A 25,361-nucleotide genomic window follows, 5' to 3' on the forward strand; every position below is an offset into this window, starting at 1 on the left:
AAACCAGGTGAAAGTTTTAAAGAGATCTTTCACACTAATAAACACTGGCTATTAACTGTTTTTAATAAATGCCTGGAGTTGGGATACTTTCCCAGCTCTTGGAAGATTGCCAGAGTCACCCTAATCCTCCAAACAAATAAAGACCTCAGTCTTCCGAGTTCTTACCACCCGATCTCCCTCCTAGCAATCTGGGGCAAAATCCTAGATAAGTTAATTATTAAAAGACTGACTTACCATTTGGAAAAAAGAGAAATACTAAGCGATAACCAGTTTGGCTTCAGGGCTGGGAGGGGGACCGATGATGCACTCAAAAGGGTGGTTGATTTCGTCAACACTAAAAAACTGGAGAACAAACATACAATTGGGGTGGCTCTGGACATAGAAAAACGCCTTTAATTGCGCCGACTGAACAGTTATCAAAACAGCGCTTAATAAATGTGTTTTACCGGACAACTTAGTCTCTATTGTTTTTAGCTTCTTAGACGAGAGATCGGCAAACTTTTATGATGGCAATGGAAACATTGTCGTTAGTAGAAACTTAAACATTGGTGTGCCACAGGGCTCCTCCCTGTGTCCTATACTTTGGCTTGTTTTAATTAACGACATTCTTAATATAGTTTTAAACATTGATTTTATACAATTTAATGATTTTAGCCATAATGATATCGATATAATCGCCTTTGCAGACGACATCTTATTATTGGTAAGTGGTCCAGTTTTATACAGCTTTGACCAAATGGCGACTCATATTTTTACTTGCATGTCAGACTGGGTCGAAGGGAATAAATTAAAATTCGCTAAAGAGAAAACACAGCTCTTAACATTCCCCAAAAGTAATAAAAAAATCGGCCGGTTACCTTGTATCAAGTTTAATTCTACAGATTCGTGTAATGTCAAAAATGTTAAGACAATGAAATACCTTGGCGTCACCTGGGACCCGGGTCTGACATGGATACCACATCTAAACGATATTAGAGATAGAATCACAAATTTTAACCAGGGTATCAGAAGAGTCGCCAGAGTCACTTGGGGACTCAGACCCCAAATCTTGAAACGAATATATCTCCAGGCAAGCGAGAGAATCATCCTTTATGCCGCCAGTGTCTGGTACAGAAACAATAGTAAAATAAATGAAAAAGTAAATAGCCTTCAGAGGATTCCATTGTTAACCTTGACTAAAACCTACGCTACTACTAGTACTGAGGCTATCCAGATACTGGCGGGGGTGGATCCAATAACACTTAAGGTTATAGAGGATGTTTATACCAAGAGGGTGAGATGGGGATGGCGATTACGAGATCTTATGCATATACTACCTCCCGATTTCGACAGCACTTTGAATTTTGATACGCCGCCCCGGGAGCACCCAACTCTTTATCGCTCCTTGCCCTGGGGATATTGTGCCCCTAGTATCCAGGGGGTGGAGATCTATACTGATGGCTCTCGGATGGAGGTGGACACACCTGGAATTTTCCATGCGTCACATGCAATGATTATCAAACAGGATGGTATTACTATTTTTAAATCCTCCACCAGAGTCACAGACAATACTAATATCTTCATCGCAGAGCTAATGGCAATAAGATCCGCCTTTATCTGGATCAGTAATAATAATATCAATAGGGCTACTATCTTTTCAGATTAATTGTCTTCCCTCCAGGCCCTGGCTGACCCAGAACCAAGTTCAAAACTGATCGAAAACATTAAAATATATTGGCACAGAGGTATTACAATGAATTGGGTTAAAGCCCACGTGGAGATCCAGGGCAATGAGGAGGCCGACGAAGCAGCTAAGGAGGCCATTGGCTCCGAGATTATAGATCTCCAAGTTCTGAGGACCCCTAGGCAAGCAAAGACCGAAATCAAGCGGATTTCAATGCCAAGGTGGCAGTACAATTGGTACAGTTCTGATAAGGGCCGGCAGACTTTTGAGTTTATTAAGACCCCGTCAACTACAAGAATTCAATCAAATTTCTACTTAAACAATACCTGACGGGGCACGGAGTGTTCGGGACCTACCAAAGGAAGTTTTTCAATAAGGATGATAAATGTAACAACTGCGATCAACCCCAAACAGTGGAACATATTCTATATCATTGTTCCCGGTTCCGAACGCTCCGACAACAACACTTCCTCGAGAAGAACAAACATCAAATTTTTGCCAATATAATTTGCCGTAATATCATTAAACAAATTATTAAAACTACGCTCGAGGAGGTGTTGGTCCAAAATAATAATAACAACTTTTAATATCTTTTAATCTTGTTATTGATTGTCGCCTTGCCAAACTCCCTTTTATCTGGACCACTTGTCCATTTTTGCCAACTTTACCATTTTACCATTTTTGCCTTTTACTACATTACCATCTAATTATTATCTACTGTCTTGTTTTTAGTCTGCTTTGTCATGTTTACAGGATTTGTTTGTTTTAAACTGTCTTTTTGCTTTTTTTACTCCTGTTTTATTGTAGTGTCTTTTTAGTCATGTACCTCAGATTTTATACTGTTCTTTGGCACCCCTGGGCGTTTTTGCCTTCAGGGCGCGTTTACTTTTATCTTGTTGTAGATTTTAAATACTTTACCCTTTTCTTTAAATTGGTTTTACATATTATGTCAGCTGGTCTGACTAATGGTTTTACCCTTGCCCTTTTGGCTAATGATTAGTTGAATGATTTTAATTCCCTATTTTAAACATTGGTGGTTGTGTTTTTCTTACATTGTACTACTGTAAGTTTTTTTTTTGTACTTTTGTCTCCCACTCGTCAACTTTTTTGACATTTTCAATGTTTAATCACTCTGGTGTCACCTTTGCTTGATAGTTGTCGCATTTGTAGAACCCTGTCGAGCAATGTCTCTTTGTTACTTTTATCCCAGTTATACTGGTGGTCAGGGTATGTATTATTTTATACCTTCCTCTAACTGTCTCTATCCTTGCCAAAGGCAAAATGCTATGTAAAATAGGACAATTTTTTAAGGCTATAAGGGTCTGTTGACCTAATATTTTTAAACATTTTATTACTATGTTAATTTATGTAAATGGTCTGCTGCCATCCCGATTCTTCTAGGTATTTTTTGTATTTTATACATAAGGGTATGTTGACCTATTTTAATGTATTTCATTGTATTTGGCGTATGGGCCTATTGGCCTAGGCAGCTGTAAAACTTTCTAATACATAATAATAAACGCGGCTTTCTGTGTGTCTGTAATCACAATATATCGCCCCTGAAGCCTCGCCCAGGCACGAAACTCGGCACATAATTGTGTTTTGACATAATGAAGAAGTATTTTCTTTCTTTTTCAAAAATTTGGATTAGTTTTTAAGTTATCAGTCATTTTGTAAGAAAATTTATGATTTTTCGTCTTCATAGAGCCATATTCAAAAAACTATTAAAAAATGCATATACTTTTCTCCACTCTTATAAATGTATGCTAATGCGAACCTTACAATTAAAATATTAATTTTCGACAACTTAAACCAATTATATACGAAGGATTTAATAATTTAATTGTAAGGTTCGCATTAGTTTACATTTATCAAAGTGGATAAGAGTTTAACCTTTGTATTAAAAATATGGCAACATATTCGATACGTAAATAGAACGCTTAGCTTTGATATATTTGTCGCTGTTCTTAATTTTTATAATAAGTTATTCTTCTTCTTTCCACGCTCTATTTTTTTTTCTTAAGCGAAGACGATAATTTTTTTAGCGATATAGAAATAGGTACCATAAAAAATTATATAGAAATAGAAATTGATACCATAAAAAATTAATTCGTTTTCGTGTTCTTTTCATGTATTTAGCATTTAAGTTTTTTTTTCTTAAGCGTTTTAGCTATGTCTTTAAAAGTTGTTGGTCTTAACTTGCAGGAGCCTTGCTTTTCACATGGACAGCTTTATGTTGGCTGCTCAAGAGTTGGTGATGAAAAGAACTTATATTTATTGGCACCAAATGGAAAAACTAAAAATATTGTTTATAAAGAAGTTTTGCAAGAATAGGAAGAATTATATACTATCTGTATGCTGACTGACACAAGTTTCATTTTATTGCTGTTTTTTAAATATGTTATTAACTGCGTTTTAATTTTCAGCTATTGGCCAATGATGATTTCGAAAGCAACTTTTGTATGATTTTACAATTTCCGAGGTCTTTTTTTTAAAAAAAAAAAAAACAAGTCTCCACCTGATAGTTATATTATAGGTTAGGTTACCATAGACCTTAGGTTACCATAGCAAAGTTACATCTTCAAACATCCTCATGAGCTATAACACATCTGCAGCAGAACTGGATATGAAGACAAAATTGCAGGACAGGAACACTTTAATTGTCCGCTAATCTTCAGATTTCCTGCTATGTTTTAAAAAACTTTATTTATGAAAACCTTTAGCGGGGCGGACAGCTGGCCGCCTTAGGCGGCTAGTCATTAATAATTTTAAAACCTAATTTGATACTTGAAGTATAATTTCTTCTTTCCATTATAGTGTTAAAACAAGTTAGCCAGAAATTAGGAAAAATTAAATCCTTGAGGTATTCCATCAATTTTAATAAAAAAATGTTTTCCATTATAAAGATAATTATTAGAAAGAGAAATATTAATTAGAATTTCCTAATAATCAAAATCACAATTAAATATTCAGAATCTTCAGGCTTCAGAATCTTCTTACAAATTTCAATTTTTACTATTTTCTGCTTAACAAAATAAGGCATTTTCCTGATAACAAATTATACTACAATAATATCTTGGAAATCATGCTAAAGTAAAAAATTAAACAAAATAGTTTAGTATATTATCAGAAAAAAAATCTACTTGGTATCATAAAGAAAGAGTAAAAGATATAATGAAATAATTAGTGAATCACACGTGGTCAGATGATTAAAAATTTAATTTCACAACTAAGGTGTTAGGACGACATTTATATATACGATACTGAGATATTTTAAGGCGCTTAAAAATTTGGCTACGTATTCGACAGCTTTTTATGTTTTGTATCTTTATACTCTTTGTAGTGACTTATAAAATATCAAAACTATTTCAGATAATCTATGTTGAAGTCACGAGAAACAAAAAAAAGACAATCAATAATTTATACTCATTTTTCAAAAAAAAATAGTATGCTTAGTAAATAATCAGCTGTTTTGCATTAAATAATTTTAAACAGCGGAATGTTTTTAATTTCTTAACAAGGTTTTATTTTTAACTAGCAGACAATAATTCTTTTTAAGAAAACTTGTCTATAATTTAGAAAGGAGCTTTACGTTAAGGAAAACCTAAATTAAAGAACTGAAAAAAATTGATTAGTATATAAATGAAGAAATAATAAACGTAAAAGGGTAAAGAATAAGTTTCTTAAAAATGTCAAAATTTAATTAAATAATTGGTAAAATAGTTATGCGAAACACTTGTGAAACACTTCCGGAAATTTCTTTTAAGATTAAGACGATATAGGGTAAACCAACCAGTGATGGAACACACCCCAGTGAAGGAACATTTCATAGATATTTCTTAAAAATAAGATTTTAAACGTTTTAATTTAGATTGATTGGTAACAGTAGCTTACTACCTAACAATAGAAAGTCATCTAACAATGCATTGAGTTACCTGGTCTTAAAGTCTTCTCTGAAAAAAGTTTTAATTTTGTTAGTATCTGTTCAACGCCTTGTTTCTTTGACACAATTATAAGGTCAGTGGTGGTAGTTATCCGTTTAAAGTACAATTAATTGCATATAATAATGCTTCTTTTTTCTCATTGTGAAAAAGAGAATTCAAAATATGGTTATTGGAGTTACGTTTTATTTATTTCAAGCATCCTAACATAAGCAAGTACTGAGATTAGGGGGTGCTTATTAACTGGATTACCAAACGATGAAAAACCAAGGAATAAACAAATGTTCCTTCATTGGGATTTTTTTCAAGTTAATGAAAATAAAAGAAAATTTATAATTTTCCTGTACTTTTAGTCATATTATACATCAAAATTATGTTAAAAGTACAAAAAACAACTTCTAACCAGTGAAGGAACAGGCATGTTTCTTCACTGGGAATAGATTCCCCAGTGAATAAACAGCATGTGTGAAATATGATTTTACATGGATAATTAGTAGTTCTGCGATATAAAGGACACCTAAAATTCAGTTAAATGTTGTATGAATAGTTCCTATAACAATTTCATTTCAAAATGCAAATTTAATTGCTAAATTTATGTAAAGAATTATAATAATAATTTATTAATTATTCATCGTTATAAATGTAGTGATTAGTTATTACATGATACCTTAGACACCTTAATAAACTATGTTTATTGATTAAATATAACAACTAAATATAATAATAAAAGCTTGGATAGAAAATTTCGTTGCAGGCCTTTGTGCTAATAATTAGCTTAGTTATTATCTTATTGCGGTTTTTAACGTCCAAACGGGAGCTGGTAGGAAAAATCCATTTAAAGACAATCATCCAGGTGAAAAATGGGTGAAGTTTTTTTTAAGGCGACATCCACCAATAACTCAGTGCAATGCGAAGATAATTTCAAAAGGCAAAACTTCCCTTTGAGAATAATATTCGAAATACTGGTTTTAAGAACTTTAGATGAATCTTTAAGAGGGAAGTAGCCCTAGCATCCTTTCAGAAAGTGATTGCATTTACAATGCGAACGAAACAAGAGTTGATTACTGCCATTAAACGGGAAGAATCCTTGGCCCTAAGAATACCTAGGAAAGAAAAAATATCTCCATTGGTAGTTTTTCCTTACTGAAGAATTCTTTGAGATATTACAGAATCAGTCCCTGCTATATATTTCATTGGAAAAAGCGATTCATGAAATGAAACAATGACCGCAGCAACATTTTACAAATATATTGCAAATGTATTTGTAAAATGTAAACCCATGGCTAATTAAAAATGCTATCAAATTCAATATTTTGCTTGTTTTGGATAGGCATAAATCTCATATCAATTTGAAACTGAGCAAGTTATGTTCATCAAAACAGATTTTCTGGTTTAGTTTTCTACCTAATTCAGGTAAATCTTCCGTTAGATCTTAAAAGAATTGTAAAGCAATATGTCGAGAAAATTTTACATCAATTTTTTTAAATAAGATTTTGATGCATCAACTGATGAAGTTAAAATGCTTTTATGAAATGCGATATTTTTCCATTCGATGTGGAAAACGTTGACTTTAACAAATGCGTGCAAAACAGACACCAAGAGTTAATGAGCAAGACAACTTATTAACAAAATACATGCTTCGAGAGTAACGATGCACTATTTCTTCAGAAGCTTGAGAAAGAAATCTCACAAGTTATGTTGCAATTTTTTAAAGGAACATTGACAACAGAAAAGCTTAATCTCCCAAATATCCAATAGCCTGTGCTTTTCTCAATATTGAAGAATTTATTTCAAAAAGAACATTTGGGTAATCAAATTTTGGCACTGAAGCTGATACAACTAACATTGATAATGAAAGTATCTTGAAAACTGATTTTGTTATAAGTCTTCTTGAGGCATTGTTAGTTGCAAAAACAATTGGTTCCATACGTAAATGGTAAGTACTGCTGAAGACCCACTAGATATAAGTCAATGAGTGATGGCTTTTACTCCAACTTCGAAACTCCTTTTTCTCATTTATTATCCAGTGAGGAATTCTAGAAATGGTACTGGAAGCTCAAAAGAAATTTCAAAGATACAATTACATTGGCCAAAAATTTAAAAAAGAGGAAGGTTAAATCAAAAGAAAAAAATTACTTTTTTGCATTAATTTCAGAAAAAGAACGAAAATTTAAAGAGATTGAAAGAGCTGGAAAAAAGTTAAAGCAGAAAATATGACGAAGAGAAAAAAAATACTTAAAAAGATTAAAAAGTAGCTTAAAAAAATATGGGGAAAAGAGTAAACAAAAAAGTGATCTAATTATAATAATAATAAAAACATCATCGGATTACGCAATGATAAACATTCATAATTTAGAACGGACTATTAAACTGTGAGAAAAAACATGCAAAAAAAATTTTTTTTTTTTAAATTATGTATTCAAACATATTTTACTTTCCATTCCATGACTGAAAAAAAGTAACATTTTCCACGTTAACTGTGGTTATATGTTGTTATTCTAAGAAAAATCTTGTTTTTAGACATTTGTGTGGCCTATGGATTCCTATCGAGCATCAAACATTCTCTAAATTGAGTGTTCATTCACTGGAAAATTTAGTGTTTATTCACTGGTAAAAACTGTTCCTTCACTTGGTTATCTTACTACTTATTATTTAAACCATAAAACAATATTATGTAAGTTATCTAAATTTTTTTTACATAATTTGTATTTAATAACAAATATGTCGGCACCATGATTTAGCTAAAATTACAAATTTTGAAATTTTCATGATTTTTTTCTTAAAGGCAAGATAAGCTTAAGTGTTCCTTCATTTGTTAGTTTACCCTATAAGATGTTGAGAAATTTGCAATGATGTGAGAGATGCTTAAAAATGTTGACTACGTATTTTTATTAATATTTATAAAAAATATATTCAAGAAATTGTTAAATATCTTATTCCAAATCTATGCATACGTATGTATATTATTGAAATTGTATCAGTTATGGAAAAACAAAATAAAAAAATAAAAAATTAGCACAATCTGGTATATAATTATATTCTATCAGAAGCACGCTTTTATAAAACTAGACATTCCTTGAATAAAGTGCTTTTTATTCAAAATGTTTTATTCAAATTTCTTTACTAAATTGCAAATAAATTATTAAGCGACTAAAAAAGAAACATTGTATTTTTATAGTTAGAAAGAAATAAAAATAAAAAGCTTAGCAACGATTATTAGCGAAAAAAATATGAATGAAATGTCACGCTACGCGCGCGAAGTAAAGTTCCTCGCAAGTTTATCACATTTTAATATTAATCGCCCCATTTAATCATTTCTTTATTGTCGCCAAATTATTTTTTAAAAAAATAATTAATTTTAATTTTTCTCTGCTTCTAATAAATAAACACAGTTGAAACTTTAGATTTTTCAATTGAAAAATATGTAGATTAATATGGTATAAAAAAATTCCTACCTTATAATTCAAAATTTTTTCATCCTCAATTTAATTAAATAATAAAAAATAATTAATAATTATTAAAAATTATTTTTTTCATGAAATTATCTTTGAGAAAATGAGTTTTATGAGCGGGTGAAATTTTCTTTAAATTGCTTAATTAGTTTTAAAAATATGACTAGAAACGTGAAGTAGAAATTAGTGATTTATGAGTGGTTGCAATTTTTTTCGAATTGCTTAAATAGTTCTTAACATATGACTAAAAACGCACAAAGTGAAATTAACATTAAGGGGTCCGAACTTTGGATAGCTCTCCTGACCCAAACTATGGGGACCAAATTTCCCAGATTGCGGCTACCCCCTATATTTTGAAGGTTAAGAATCCAAATATGTAAAAAAAAAATGTATGTTTATTCAAAGAAAGTACGTTTTAGTGTCTGATTTCGTAACTTAATTACTAGTTAGTACTAGTTAATTAGCATATTTGGGGTCACCCCCAGGAACCATTAAGATTGACTCTTAGTTCGTGAAAATCCGATCATTAGAACGAAAGTTATTCAGGGTGATTCGTTTTTTTTTGCGGACTGTACATATAACGTTTTTAACGATGTGTATTTCGATAAAAACTGGACTAGAAATGTCTTTAAAACTATATAGCTTTGAGGCAAAACTATCTTGAGATATGAAGTCCCCACACCCGAATCAACTAAAATCAATTATCTAAATAAATACAACCGAAATTTTGTTCCGCAGTGTTACTTGAAAGAAAATGATAGTGGAAATCTAAGTGACTTAATCACATTTATGCATATAATAATTCCTTTTATGTATATAATAATTCATTTATTCATATTATTCTTTAATAATGCATTTTACTTGAAGTAATGTTCGCATTCTTCGATCAAAAACGATTTGACATCATAATTTTCCTTTTTTTTTAATTGACTAGATATAAAATCAATTTAGATAAAATGAAAATATACAAAGCAAAAAGTTTGAATTTAAAAATAAAAAAAGAAAAGAAAAGAATTATTTAAATATAAGTATTAAAATTAGGCCTTTTTTAAAAAAAAAATCTGATTGAAAATTATGAAAACTTATTTTCTTCCAAAATATCATGCTGTTACTAAAATTCTATTCACCAGTTACAACTAGCGAATGTAAGTATTAAAATTCAAAATTTCACTAAGGAAGTTATAGTATCCCTAACAGCGATTTAAATGTGTCTCTATCATTTATTAAAAGTATTTCTAACATTTATTTCTAATGGTTATTGTTTTTAACCTTTCTTCTAATATTTATTCTTTTTAACGTTATATGTATTAGCTGATTGAAAATAATTGGAATAACAGTAAAGCCAAGCAGTACTTTTTCGATTATAAATATTAATATTCAGCATCTTGAAATAATTGTAAGTAATCCTACTTCAAATTATTCATTTATTTACTTGTGCTTGATTAAATAAAAAAATTATTTTAAAAAAAAACAAAACAAGCACAATACAGAATAACAGAAACTTTCAAAGGCTGGAATTCTCAGAGATATTTAAAAAAAAATACCTTATTCTTATAATTTAATTTATTAAATCGAAAAAGAATTCTGTATACACATTGATTATAAGTGTATGAGCTTTATGCAGGCATCATATTTCGCAGTTAAAAAATTTTAAATTCAAGTTTGGTATTTAAAAGTTCTGATTAAATTAAGAATCTCAAAAACTATCAATAACTTTTTTGACAATCAATATCTAATTTTTGAGATATCTTTAAAATACAATTATTAGTGCAATTATATTTACTAAATATAGACAGGATTCTGTAGATTCGACCATAAGAAGCATATACGATTCCTCACGTTCAAATATTTAATGACTGTGATATTTTACATGCATGCTCTTATAACTTAACGTTATGAAAATATACGACATCTTAAAAACTTTCAGTTTATGGACGTTTCTTTAAAAACATAATATGCTTACATTTACATTTGCAATTAATTCTGTATAATCAACAATAAAATGTATATCACATTTTCGAATTCGGTCACACACACATTGATCACATTTATGAGCTGTAATATTTTTTTTAATAACTTCTAGCAGTCAAAAGTTCTGAAAAGATGTGTAATCTACAAATATTTTAACATTAGAAAATGTATGAATTAATACGGAAAAAAAATTCCTAAAAAGAGATTTACTAATGAGAAAGAAAGTATTTAAAAATTGATGACTCAGTAAATTCTAATTGGTATTTTTTCACTTTTGCCTATTGAAATTAAATATTTTATAATAACTCAAAAAACGATTGCCATAAAGTGATTATTTATTCCTTTATTTTGTTGTTTGCATAGGTGAAAAATATCGTGAAAAATCAAACGCAATCTGAAAACTCAAAAATATTCGAGAGGTGAACATATTGTGAATATATTATTCTTACAATTGATTTTACTGATATAACTTAAGCTAAAAATGTTTCTATAAAAGTCTTTTTAAAGTTTTTTTAAAGTTCATCTCAGAAAATTCTTATAAAAATTCTGAGATGTATGCAAAAGCACACACAATTTGTGTAAAAACGATAGCATATCATTATTAAAAGTACATAGAATTTGAAATTATATCATACTATATAGACTAAAATTTTGTTTTTTGTTTAAACCTTTTTTTCTCAATAAAATATTAATATACTAATCTATAAAAGTGTAATGTCATCAAGAAATTAGAACCTTCAAAGTGTACTTTTTAGGCCACTGTACTTTATTCGAGTAGTACTACTGTCGTTTTGGATTGAAGTAAAATATAGCCTTTTGGATGAAAAAAGCTAAACGTTAATAAAAAAAATGAGAAACAACCAACAATACCCTGTATCACCAATTGTTAAAAACTTTGTGACTTCATGGTCAGTATATTTCCTAATTACTTCATAAATACATTTTGAATGCTCAATTTCTTGAAGAAAGCGCGTACGAGTATAAATAAGAATAAAAGAGTCGAATATGTGGTGTATGATTACACACGAAAGCCAGATTTAAAAAAAAAAAAATAGTGGCTAAGAATGCTTCATATACGAATGCAATAACCTCCGCATATCCCTTAGGAAAATTTGCCATAGGTTTGTCATAAAAAAATGCCATAGGATATTCCTATGGGGTTTTGCCTATGGCAAAAATTTTGCCATATACGAATGGCAGAATTTTGCCATACATGTATGGCAAATTTTTGCCATAGGCAAAACCCCATACGAATATTCTATGGCATTTTTTTGAATGGCAAAATTTTGCCATAGGCAAAACCCCATAGGAATATCCTATGGCATTTTTTTATATGGCAAATTTTTGCCATAAAACTAAGATGTGCTACAGTTTATGAAGAAATATTTTTCCATAGGTTATGGTATACCTTTGCCATACAGCTATGGCAACATTTCTCGTTGATATTTTACCATACGTCAAAAAATAATTACTTACAAGAATCTTTCGCAATGGATATTAAAAATGCAAAACTTAATAATTGTAGAATAAATATATATCCAGAAAGCTTTTTTTTAAATTTCTTTGATAAACTTCTCCTGTTTTACTTGCAGAATCCTTTTTGTATGCGGTTCTTATTCAAATAAATTTCAAACAGTTAGTACTAACCGCTAGAAAATGGGTCCGGTGGTCGGAGCGAGTGGGGAAAATATTGGTTATGTTGATTAGGAACAAAATATATTGAGTACAGGCAACTAATATTTGTTAAAGCTGTAAAAACAAGAAAATAGAAAGTGGGTCCGGAGGTCGGAGCGAGTATAAAAAACGTTAATTTGATTGATTGGTATCATAATTAGTTAGATAAGCGTCAGATATTAGAGGAACCTAAAAGAACGCGAAGCAAAATAACGGTCCGATGGTCGGAGCGAGTATGAAAATTCTTTAAATTTTGATATGTGATACTAAACTAAAAATTAAACAGACTACTAAAACAATAAAATACTATTAAAACTCAAAAGATAAAGAGTGGGGCCGGTGGTCGAAGCGAAATTAGTTTAAAATAGATCAAACGGGACAAAAGCTGAATATGTAACGGTGCAACCAGTGGTGGCATGTGAACAAAATTTTATCCATAAAAAAGATGGTATTAGACTATGAAAAGCTAAGAATAGAAAACAGGCTAAATTAGTTGATCCCCTACTAGTGAGGGATAAAAAAACTCAGAAAATTTATGTTGAGTTGTGTTAAGCACATTTAGAAAAGAGAACACAATATAGAAACATTGGTAAATACAAAACATGTTTAAGACATGATTAAAATTGGTGAAATTAATAATTGTTATTGACAAATTTACACTTGGTCAGGGATAGTAAATAAAAATTAATTGGGTATAGGGAATCACTATGACGAAAAAGTTGTAAACTTAAGGAAAGATTAAATTGTTAAAAGCATTTTTGGTTACAGCAGCAGATGATATGGCCAGGGACTGTCCAGTTGATGATATTGAAGCAAAACAATTGTCAACCAGTAATCCAGCAAATCTAGTTAAGTGATGACCCTAAGCTATGTATAAACATGTAACAGAACATTGTACAAATATATGTGGATACTTAAGAAATATTAGTTGTAAAATAGTAAAACACAGAGACATGATAAAAAACAATTTAATGGCAAGCAAAAATTAAACACAAAATATAAATATAAAGCCCTAACATATGTAAGATAATGTAAAAAAGCATTGCAAGAACCTAAGTGGAATTAAAATAAAAAACTAATGAGAATGTAAACACTGATAAAAGTACCAGACAGCCGGAAATTAAAAAACTTAATAAATTCAGATAGATAATTGCATAGGCGTTTGCAATAAAATGTTTTTGACCAAGAATGAGATCGAAAAAATATTAAAATAAGTAGCCAAAGTTAGCGAAAGATTCCACTTGTAGTGGATGACACGTTAATATGGCGGTCTGATACTCTAAGCCTAAATCAATGGAACATCGGATTTTAAACACTCAAAAATGGAAAAATTGGCCACCCGGAGGCCGGAAAAGACTCACCAGGAATGCCTTGTGGGTTTACATGTTGAATTTAATTAACTTCGGGGTGAAATAATGGATATTTATTTCTTTTAGAAGATGTTTTTGAGGACTCCATAGAAGTTGTTGTTTCGTTGGTGGAGATCTAGATCAGCTTTTCTCTATGGTATACTGCCATACAAATCTTTAAGGTTACCATTGGCCTATGGTATACTGCCATACAAATTTCTGTGGTTGCCATAGGCCAATGGTGACGTGCCATACAAATCCTTATGGTTACCATTAGTCTATGGTATACTGCCATACAAATCTTTATGGTAGCCATAGGCTTTTGGGGTTTTGCCATACAAATCTCTATGGTAACCATAGGCGTATGGTATCTTGCCATATAAATTTCTATGGTAGCCATAGGCTTATGGGGTTGTGCCATACAAATCTCTATGGTAGCCATAGGCTTATGGTGTTGTACCATACAAATCTCTATGGTAACCATAGGCGTATGGTATCTTGCCCTACAAATTTCTATGGTAGCCATAGGTTGCCATAGATTACCATAGGCTTCTCTATGGCAAATTTTCCTAAGGGATGAGACAAAAATCAACTGTAATCTCTACTGTAGTCTCAAAATATAATCGTAGTAGAATCATAGTAAATGTTACGCACACATACGCAGGCTTGTGTGCCCATTACAAAGCTTGGCTAATATGTACTTTTCAAAGTCGATATACAGAGATAGAGAAAGATAAAATATAGCCTGAGAACTGGTGGGACAAACAATTTCTAGAAGGAAGCTCATACAAGTGTGAATGGAAAAGGAGAAAAAAAAAGCCCTGAATATCAAGTGCGTGCTTAGAAAAATCTCTCTTTTTTATATTATCGTTAAAATAAAAGGAAGCGAGATTTTGATGCCTTGCATTTTTCGCTTGAGATATTTTCTCTTGTAGAATATATTTTTATCTTGAATATCTCTTTATTTCAATGTGCAAACTTTATTCACTCTTATGCACCGCCAAATTATACAGGCAAAAGTGCGATCCGTTTCCGGTAATAGAAATTCTGAGAAGTTCGAATTGACATTATCTGCGTTTTTCTGGAAGAGTGAAAAAAAAAATTCTTTGCTCTCTGAAGTGAAACATTTCTTACCTGTAAATATTTCGATAAGAAACGATTACATCAAAGGATTTGTAAGTAGATTATCCTTTCTTTGTGCATTTTTCGGGATTGAAAGGATCTTGTGAACAATTTTAGTAACAAGTGGAAACTAACAAGTGGTAACAAACTTCATTTTTGATTTATTATGTCGCATCAATGTTTTCTTAATAAGACTTTTCAGAAATATTACGATAATATATTAAAAACAAACGTAAGAAACGTAAAAAAAATTTCTTCGCAAAACCACTTATTTTGGATTTAAAAAAACTGTTATGATATAAATTTTGGATATATAATGGTTGCAAAAATATTAAGCAATATGTATGTATCATATTTTTTTAAAAATGAAATACTGAAATCTATACTGCAAAAAACCTTGCTAAATGTTTAACCAATACTTGATGCAAAGTTTCTAAGTGCACCATAGTTTAGTTAAATGAAAAATTGTTTTAGTTAGGTTACACCATAAATTGGTAAATATGATAGAGAAATACGTTCATGGCGCAAATCATTGCATCAAACTTTCATACTATGAGAGGCACAGGTTTTAACTGTGACCGATAACTTATTTTGTAACTTTTGACTAATGGACGATTTTGTTGTTGAAGCTTGCTATCATCTCATGCAAGTTGCCTTTGACGCCATTTCTTTTGCAGGTAAATAAACTTTTCTTATTTATTTGGATTAATGACAAATAATTTCTTTATTATCATCTTTAAAAATTTTGTTGCCTGTTCTGAATAAGTTAGTTTCAAATTTCTTCTAGGAAACTACATTCGTTGTATGAATAATTAAATATTTTGAAATCTAAATCAGCTCTTTTTCAGTATATAAGGACATGCATCCATTTTATACGCACAGAAAGTGCAATACCAGTGACAAATAAACGGTAAATACGACCATTTTTAGCAGTATAGCTTTCCGCCAAATTTACTGAAGGTGAAAATTTTCTAGGTTCGTGTTTTTAATTGCATTCTACCGAACAAAAAAATAATAATAGTAAGTACGTTCTGATAGGATTAACACTTTTTACCAATATCTGTGCTTCTGTTTTGATCTCATGCTCTATATTGCTCATTTTCGCTTGTAATATCACATAATTACGTGAATGTTTGTCTATGCATTCTTAAATGCCTTTGTAATGAAAGGTTTTCAAAACGAATTATACTCCGGTTCACCTTTTCAAGCTGGCACTAGAGAGAAAAGCAGGAAGACCAAGTTTCTGCCGTTGTCATGGATACTAGGTTTTTCTTTAAGTTGCTTGGGTGCACGAGGCGTTGAAGAAAACAAAACGCTAATTTTTTTTATTCACCAAAAATCTTACTGAAGTTTTGAACAAACTACCAACAAGAATAAAAAAAAAAATTCAGAACATTTATAAATAATCTTATTTTTTATGATTTAAAAAAAAATAAGATTTTCTTATTAATATTTCTTTTAACTAAGGGAAACAAATTTTAAATGAAACAAAATATTGCATTTTAGAGTTTTTTTTTTATGAAATCTAAATTAAAAAAATACTTAAGAGCTTATAAATATTTTGCTTTAGATACTTATTTCTCTATGCAATCCTTTTTTTTTTCTGTTGATTTATGTTTATCAATTGGTGTTTTGTGAGGGAGGGAAAAGTCAACATAAGCATGATATCGAACGTTTTCATTGATCATGAAAAATATAATATCTATTTTTTTATAATATTTACAATTGTTTTTTAAAATAAAAAAAAATGTTTTAAAATATTTCTTTAATTATAAAACTAATTTTTTATTATGAAATGTATCTGCTTTTATGAAGCTAAAGAACTTTACGAAAGAAGACAATCCTCACAAACAGTATACATGTGGAGTTTTAGTACCATCCCCATGAATACTGCTTGTGTGCTTATCAGCTGCGATATCCCTCCCTCTTAGGCACGAAATGAATTCTTTGATCTATCCAAGAGGTGATCATGTTGTTCATTTAATATTTTATTAGTTGACAGTTCTTGCAAACTTTTTGCTGGATCGCTCTGCATGAAATTAATTTCAAAATTTTTCATGAGGAAAATTCTTCTTACGTGCTTAGGCACATTTTAACCAAAAAATAATAATAAAATAAAAAAATTATGATAATAACATTTTAAAATAAACTCCTGTTTGTGAAAATTGAAACACCATGCAGGAATGGTCATACTTGAATGAAATTTAATACACAGTTGAGTGGTACCCTACAAAAAATGATCAATAGAAATCAATAAAAACATTTATTGATATCAATAGAATTCCATTGGTCTGTACTTGTTCCTATTGACATTTCAACTGATATCAGTAGTGTACTGATATCAATAGATATTGATCAATAGAATTTTATTGGTCTGTACTTGTTCCGATTGATATTTCAACTGATATCAGCAGTGTATTGGTATCAATGGATATTGATCAGTAGGTACTCTATTGGTATATACTTGTCTGTATTTCACACTTCAACTGATGACTACTGACATCAGTAGGGTACTTGTATCAATAGATGTTGATCAGTTAGGTATTCTAATTGTTTTATCAATGTATGAACTGATATCTACAGATTTTTATTGACACCAGTAAAACTATAGGTCAGTAGGTATTTTATTAGTCTATATTTGTTTTCATTAATACATCAACAGGTGCCTATGGAATTACTTTACATACGTTTGCTTACAATACATATTTTTTCGGAAATCTAACAGGTTACGACCTTTTAAAATTAGCTTACTTTGATAATAATTCTTCATTACTTCATAATTTTTTTTTCTTGATCATGTACTGATTTCCGATAATTAATTTCTTTGATTTTTATAAGGATTCTTAACATACATATTAAGGGTAGTGAAAACGTACACTTTCTGTGTGCACTAATTAAAGAATACATATTTAAAATTATTCAAATCATTTTATAATTTTGGAACAAAGGAAGTTTTTGAGTAAAATTTTTACACATTTTAATAACTTTAAAATCTGCTTAAAGTCATTTAAATGAAGGTAATTTTATAATAAAAGTAATTCAATAATAAAACTTGTTTTTATTAGTTTATCATTTATTTACTTATTTATTTTGTAATTTGCAAAATTTATTTTAATCAAAGTCATGATGACAAAAAAATATTATTAATTGTATCACTTTAAATTTTATTATAAGTTGTTTTTAATTTTTATTGATTTATTATTATTATCGAATTTATACTAAACTAGAACTATTCGCAAAATAAATAAATTATTTTAGGTTTCAAACAAATTCGTAGCAAAAGAAATATATTTACATAAATTAAAAATTCATATAAAATCTCAAACTTTTTACCTTGAAACATTAACCTCGCCATCATAAATTTATAAATTTCAGTCCCTTTTTGAAATTTGTTTTAAATAAATTTAGATCATAAAACAAAATAAACTTTTTTAAATGAAATAAGTAAATTTGTTTTGTAGAAGCATAGTTAATTCAATCCAATTGAATCAATAAAAGCAAAAAAGAGTTATTAATTCAGAATCGAAAGGGTAGCTTGCAAAAGACGAGAATCAACTTTTAGTCGTTCGTTAAATCTGTTCAAATCGTTCGTTAAATCATATCAAGTTGCCTACACTCCGAATTTTGAGAATGTTCCTTTTCAACTTTTCCCCCAGTTCATTCCGTTTCTCAGTCTGAAGTTACAGCCAATCACATTACTTCGACTTACGTTCAATGTTTACAATTGAGCGTCATGGAAAGAATGGCGCATATTATGGGGAGAAATAACTTGTGTCTGTGGGTACAACCGGCTGAGCAACTGCGCATGCGCAGGGCGAAATGTTTTGACGCCTCAGCCAGTTGTAAACAGCGAAAAGTTGCCAAATGTTGCAAACCTATCTCTTTACAACTGGCTGCGAGATTTCTCGGCTTTGGATAGAAAGTTTATTAAATCATTGCCAGATGGCGCTGAATTTCAACGAACAGATGGTGATAAGAGGAATAAATTTTCATTTAATAATGATGTTAAGTTTTTAATGAATTTTTAGAAATACATGATTTTTTAAAATTGTCTTATAATATACATGACAAGAAAAAATAAGTGTGTGAAGTAATTAACTTCTAATATACTATTATATAATTAATCTTATGGGTATAGCCAAAGATACTATTATATATCTTTAAAAGTATGCAAACTCATGATAATTTTTTATTTCAAAGAATTTTTCAAACATATGTATGTATATATCAGCATTCAAAATTCATGCGAATAGTTAGATAAATAGCTATATATTAACAAAATCTATTATTTAAGTTATGGTACATATTTTTCTCATTAAGACATTGTATACAATTACAAAAACAGAGTATTTGGTAATTCAATTTCTCTATCTTAACATTTCATTCTTTGTAAATATTAAAGATTGATACGAAACATGGATAAAATTAATTTGATCCTATTCAGAACACTCATTTAAAGCCTACTTCATACAAATAGGTAAAATTATAGTTATATGTCATTATATGTAAATTTATTTTACATGATTAAATATTGCAATTAATATGATTAAATAATGTAACTTAAATATGATTATGACAATCTTACTGCTTTAATTATTATTTCTCACATGATTAGGCAAAGCATAATTTGCTTTAAAATATGTATTTGTAACACAGAAGATTTAAAAAGATTCTTAGAATTGAAGAAACAAAAATAGACAAGTATATAATGACACTTTACTGAAATTATACATTTAGTTGTTAATTATGTGGTTTTGAGCTTTTAAGTACAATTTAAAAACTATTGCCAATAAATAATGTTTCATGGAAATTCAGTCACTTAATAACCCTTTGCATTCTGAGTACTTTAAAATTATTTTTTTTTCTTACAAGTTTATTTAAAATATGCAATGGATTACCAATTTTTAATAACTAACAATCATAAAATAATGTAATTAATATCAAAAAAAATTTTTAAGTGGTTACTTTTGATGTCACATCAGAATGATTAGAAAATTTCAAAAATAATAGGTATATCCTTTCTTAAAACATAAGTTATCTTGCCATATTGTACTTAAGTCTATACTGTTATTATGCCTTATACTTACTAAAGCAATTAATTTTTATCAAATAAGTAACAACAAGTGAAGCATATTTTATCTTAAAAACCATTTAATACACTACAAAATATTAAAAATCATAAAATAAACTTCAATTAACAAAATTAACTAACTCAAACTGTATATAAGCCCATGTACTAGTAAAAACTGAACAGTAGGCTTATTATCTGGGAATTCATGTGAAAACCTTGTACAAGCTGTAAATAAATAAAAAATTAGACATGCTACGCTTGTAAATAAAAATGCACCATCTTGCAATAACGGTTACACAGTATGTATAAGCAAGAACATATTGATTCATGATTAGAAGATTAAATAATAAAAGTATTCCATTCAAATTGTCATTATTTGTTTTTAAAATTTTTATATACAGGCATTCAAATTTCCTTTATTTTACATTTTGTATGCAAGTTTCACAATATTTACCAACTGTCATTATTACACCACAAAAGGAGAGGCACTTTTGGTAATGTCCTAGAGTAAATTTTCAAAGCTAGTGAATCGGATAAGCTGACCTCTCCCCTTTAGCATTCATAAATGTTTTGCTCATGATTGGACATGGTAATTAAAACACATTGGGCACCAATGAATACCTCACTAACTGTCCTACTTTGGCTCTTAGATTTAGTAAGATAATGCAACACTTAATATGCACCATACAAAACTGTTAAACATCTAGGTATCCAAAATCCATAGGTTAAATGAACTTTTTATATTAGTTGCTAAAAAAACGTAAATATACAACTATAAACAACAAACCATTACGTATACCTCCGCGCAATCTCTTCAACAGGGTTACTTTTCGAAATTATTTGGTGAAAATTAAATTCTAGCCAAGCATTTCAAGCGCATGCGCAGTTGCTCAGCCGGTTGTACCCACAGACATAAGTGGGAGACTTATTTTAGTAAGTGTAACTTTTATTTGCTTCTTTGTTAGTTACAGAAATATTAAAACGTATGCTTGAGTTTTATTGATATTTTAAGTTATCTATACATGTATATTATTCATGAATTATTACTGCATTGTGCATGCATAGGTAGGGTTACGATATACTCGTATGCAAATTCCATCCATTGCAGGATAAGAAAGTATTTTTAATGTTTTTTTTCTGGGTTTCTTAATGAGACTTTAATAGAAGCACTTTGTTCACATGCTATTTACATAAATTCCAATTAATATCACCGTTAGTAACAAATTAATTATTTATTTAGTTGTGTATAATATTTTTAAACTTTGCATTATATTTTAAGTGTTAATCACAAATTCTTTTGCTATTTTTAATGCTTCTCCTGAACTGTAGCCAAAAAATATGAAGCAAAGCTTGATAACAATCTTTACAAAAAATATATATTGATTTTAAGGTAAATATATGTGTAAAAACTTTGTACAGTGAATTTTTTTTCTTTTTTTTTTTGCTCTCTGAAAGGTTTGAGTAATCTAAATTTATATTATTAGTATAATTTATTAATTGCATTAAATTTATGTTATTAGTATAACTAAATGATATATTTAAATGATATTTTTTTGTTACTCTGTCTTGGCTGTGTTCAAGTAAATGCAAAAAAAAATTTCAATTATTAAATATTTTTATAAATAATAATTATTTTTATAAGTAGTTATTTTTATAAATAATTACTTTTCTATTTGCATTTAAATTTTCTTTGTTTACTCCATTTTTGTTATGGGTTAAAAACAATCCTTGCACTTTCTTATGTATTTAATCTTAGCTGGATTTAAGTTCTTTTTCTTTTTCTTTAACATGTTGAATGCCACGCTAATTTTACACGGCTTGCCCGTCTGTCCAAAATGATTTTTTTCAGTATGTATTGCATTAATTTCTTCCAGCCATCTTAGTAATGATAATATAAAAAAATTAGGAGCATTAAAGATTTATTCTAATTTTGTGTTTCTAATAATCTAGGCTTCGCCGTTCATTGGTGACCCCTGTGGCGCTACAAACAAACTCAGTGTTAGTCACTGGTGACCCCTATGGCATTCAACGTGTTAAATTAGTTCAATAATATTACATTTAAAAATTATTTTGGCTAAACCTATTCTTAATGTAATAAAATCTTCATGAATGTATTTGTGTACATTGTGATGAAAACTTTTAACAACTTATTCAAATAAAATACTTACACATTGATAAGTTCTGTTTAATATTTTCTAGCCGAACTGAAAGCATGACAAGACTCGCATTTGGGTTACATGTAGAAGGAAACAACGTAAACATGTCACGGTTAGTCTGGCGTCATGATCCATCTACCACTGAGGATATTTTACGTCAGCACTGTGGTCAGTGCAAACTTTCTATTCCAAATATAAAGAATGTGCCAGATGTGGATGCTGCAGGAAAGATTTGGTTAGGCCTCCTCTGTGATGCTTTGCCCATGTACCTCCCCCGGCGAGTTTTTTAACTCTTTTCTCAACGAGTTTTTTAATGCATTTCTTCTACCGGATACTATTTTTAAATATCCGTTACTATTGCTCTGAATTATTTTGACTGTGTTAAGTAGTGAAAATTGAAAAAGAGTGTGTGATTTGATTTTTTCGAAATAGGAAATATGTTTTAATTTAAAAGTTCTGTGCAAAACATGTGGACTTTTTTTATGAATGCCTACATTAAACGAGTCTTACCATCTCTTCAAATTAAATTAACTAAAAGTCGTTTCACTCTGTATAGCAAATTTATCAGTATATTATTACCTTTTACTATGATGTTTTATTATTTTCTCATTATAATGCTAATTTTATTTAATTTTAAACTATAATTTTTGTAAATTTGATTTAGTCTATTCTTACTGGTTAATTTCCCATTGTATAAAGTATGATTTACCATTATAATTTGCTGCTGTTGTTGTGTTTTCTTTGTTTACCTGCTCTTTTTAATTACTGACCTTTAATAATGATATTACTGTCTATATATACATAGCCCATGCTAAGGATTTCAAATTTTTTTAAAATTCTAAGCCAAAGACAAATTTTAACAATTTTTTATGATTGATTTTTTCAGTTGGAAACTTTTAAGCAAAATGCATATTTATCATAAATTGAATTATTTTATAAAAATGCGAATACAAATTAAGAGTCATTTTGCTGTTGGAGAGGAGTAAATGAGCAATGAATGGATTAATTTTTCTTTTTGTTCGAAAACAGCATTTGCCAATACTTTACCCAAAATAACATTTTTTTTGTTGCCAAATTTCAGGTTTAACATATTTGGTAAGATGACAAATGCTTAGCACAAGCCATGTATAGATAAAAATCAAATAAATAAGTATATCATTTGTGTGTATAAGGATTTAAAGCCTATGGTATACTTTAAGATTGTTCTGTCATTTTTTTCTTTCTTAAATATTGAAACTTTTTACTTCCAGAATGCTATATCAAACACAATGGAGGGGGGGGAGGTGTTCAAACGACAATAAATTGACTTGTTAATTTTAGTCAGGTTTTTGACTCTCAATAAAGTAACATCCAACTAATCCCCATTCCATTTTCATAAAATCTGAGGAATCCATTTCTACTTTTATAATGTTGCTCCAAAACATTTTTTTGTATAGTATTGTAGATTCCAATATTATTCACAATAATTTTCTAACATTTTAATTTATTGTTTAAAAAAAATTAATTAACTGTAAAGAAGCTTTAAAAAAAGTTAATTTGTTTTATAAACATAATGCAAACTATAGCTTTTGATACAGTGTTTTATTTCTCGGTATAAATCAGGTGACTTAACTTTTTTACCCAATTGTGTATCAATGTTTTTTTTTACCATTGAGAGCTGGTCACTAAAGTTCCTGTATCAAATTGTAGTAACACACTATGCTTGTTTTAAGAAGAAACTGGTTTTTAAAACTCTATCCCAGTCTGCTGAGCGTAGTACACTAGTACCAATATATGCTGGCGCTGGCATGATACTAGGTAATGAAACAACAATTTAGGTATTATACCGGAGCCAGTATCCTGCTAACTTGTGAAACACCAGCTTTGGTATGTTACCGGCTGATGAAACGCTGGATCAGGTATAATTCCCGATCCAGGATCATACCAGAAGTCAGAACCTGTGTTTCATACGCCGGCATGATTTTTTTTATACCAGGAATTTTTTCCAATTAGGTTCCCTCTTGAATTCACATTTGAAGTTTCTTCTTATAGTTATATGAAACAAAATAGAATTTAGTAATAAATTATAATTGAAATTAAATTGGAAATATGAAAAGGAAATTAAAGTTAACTTTAAAACTAGCATAGTGTATGTAAAAAGAAGTATGTTTTTTTTAAATATAATTCTTTTATCCCTCCTCTTAAGCAGTGTTTAACTTTAAATATTCAAAACATTTTTAGAGGCTTTAAATAAATATTTTTTTATATACTGTCCAGTAATATTTTATAAATTTATAGTAAATTTTCCACTGGTTGCAGCTAGTAGAAAATTTACTATGGTGCATACAAAGCAGATGACCGATTCAGCTAAATCTTGCATATAAAAAATGATAAACAATGTTGCATTTTCCTGTTTAAACCTTTCTAATATGCTTACATTAATATTGTTTTTCCTAACTTGGACCAGTCTATGTTACTGATGCAGACCAGTCCATTTTTCTGATGTCAGTGTCTGATTTCCCCGTACGGACCAGTAAATTCGACTGATATCAATGTTCCATTTCCCACCAGTCCATTCTACTGATATCAGTGTTCCATTTCCCCGTAGAGACCAATCCCTTCTACTGATATCAGTGTTCCATTTCCCCGTACAGATCAGTCCATTCTACTGCTATCAGTGCTCCATTTCCCCGTACAGATCAGTTCATTCTACTGATTTTGACAAATACAGTGTATTGACCTACTCTACTGATATCAATATATCATGACCAGTCAGAGCCGGATTATACCTTTCGTAGGCCCTAGGCACAGCCGTTTTCGGGGCCCTTCCCCCACTCCTCAAAATATATGCTAAAATTTTCTTGCATATTTTTTTTTGCATTTTTATTAATATGGATTTTAATTTACAAATTTGTTTATCGAACTTTATCTGCAATACCGACATACTGCCGATATTGCAGTTGATATCGATAATACGTACCAT

At 29.7% G+C, this 25,361-nt stretch overlaps 1 protein-coding gene across 1 annotated transcript; it reads left to right on the forward strand.

The window, feature by feature from the left end:
• The first annotated feature begins 910 nt into the window (after positions 1-910).
• On the forward strand, positions 911-22,689 carry LOC107446201 (uncharacterized). Its single transcript, XM_016060786.3, has 3 exons — positions 911-1,576; positions 1,661-1,899; positions 22,443-22,689. The coding sequence occupies exons 1-3, from the start codon at positions 911-913 to the stop codon at positions 22,687-22,689; spliced, it is 1,152 nt and encodes a 383-aa protein (XP_015916272.3).
• The last annotated feature ends 2,672 nt before the right edge of the window (positions 22,690-25,361 follow it).

This window comes from Parasteatoda tepidariorum, chromosome 1 (assembly GCF_043381705.1).
Source record: "Parasteatoda tepidariorum isolate YZ-2023 chromosome 1, CAS_Ptep_4.0, whole genome shotgun sequence".
Taxonomy (NCBI): domain Eukaryota; kingdom Metazoa; phylum Arthropoda; class Arachnida; order Araneae; family Theridiidae; genus Parasteatoda; species Parasteatoda tepidariorum.

Excerpts from the sequence above, each read along its gene's own strand:
- LOC107446201 (XM_016060786.3), top strand. The coding sequence starts at position 911 with ATGAAATACCTTGGCGTCACCTGGGACCCGGGTCTGACATGGATACCA. Across the intron at positions 1,577-1,660 it reads TCTTCATCGCAGAGCTAATG|GCCCTGGCTGACCCAGAACC; the intron begins GCAATAAGATCC and ends TCTTCCCTCCAG. Across the intron at positions 1,900-22,442 it reads CCAAGGTGGCAGTACAATTG|CCGAACTGAAAGCATGACAA; the intron begins GTACAGTTCTGA and ends AATATTTTCTAG.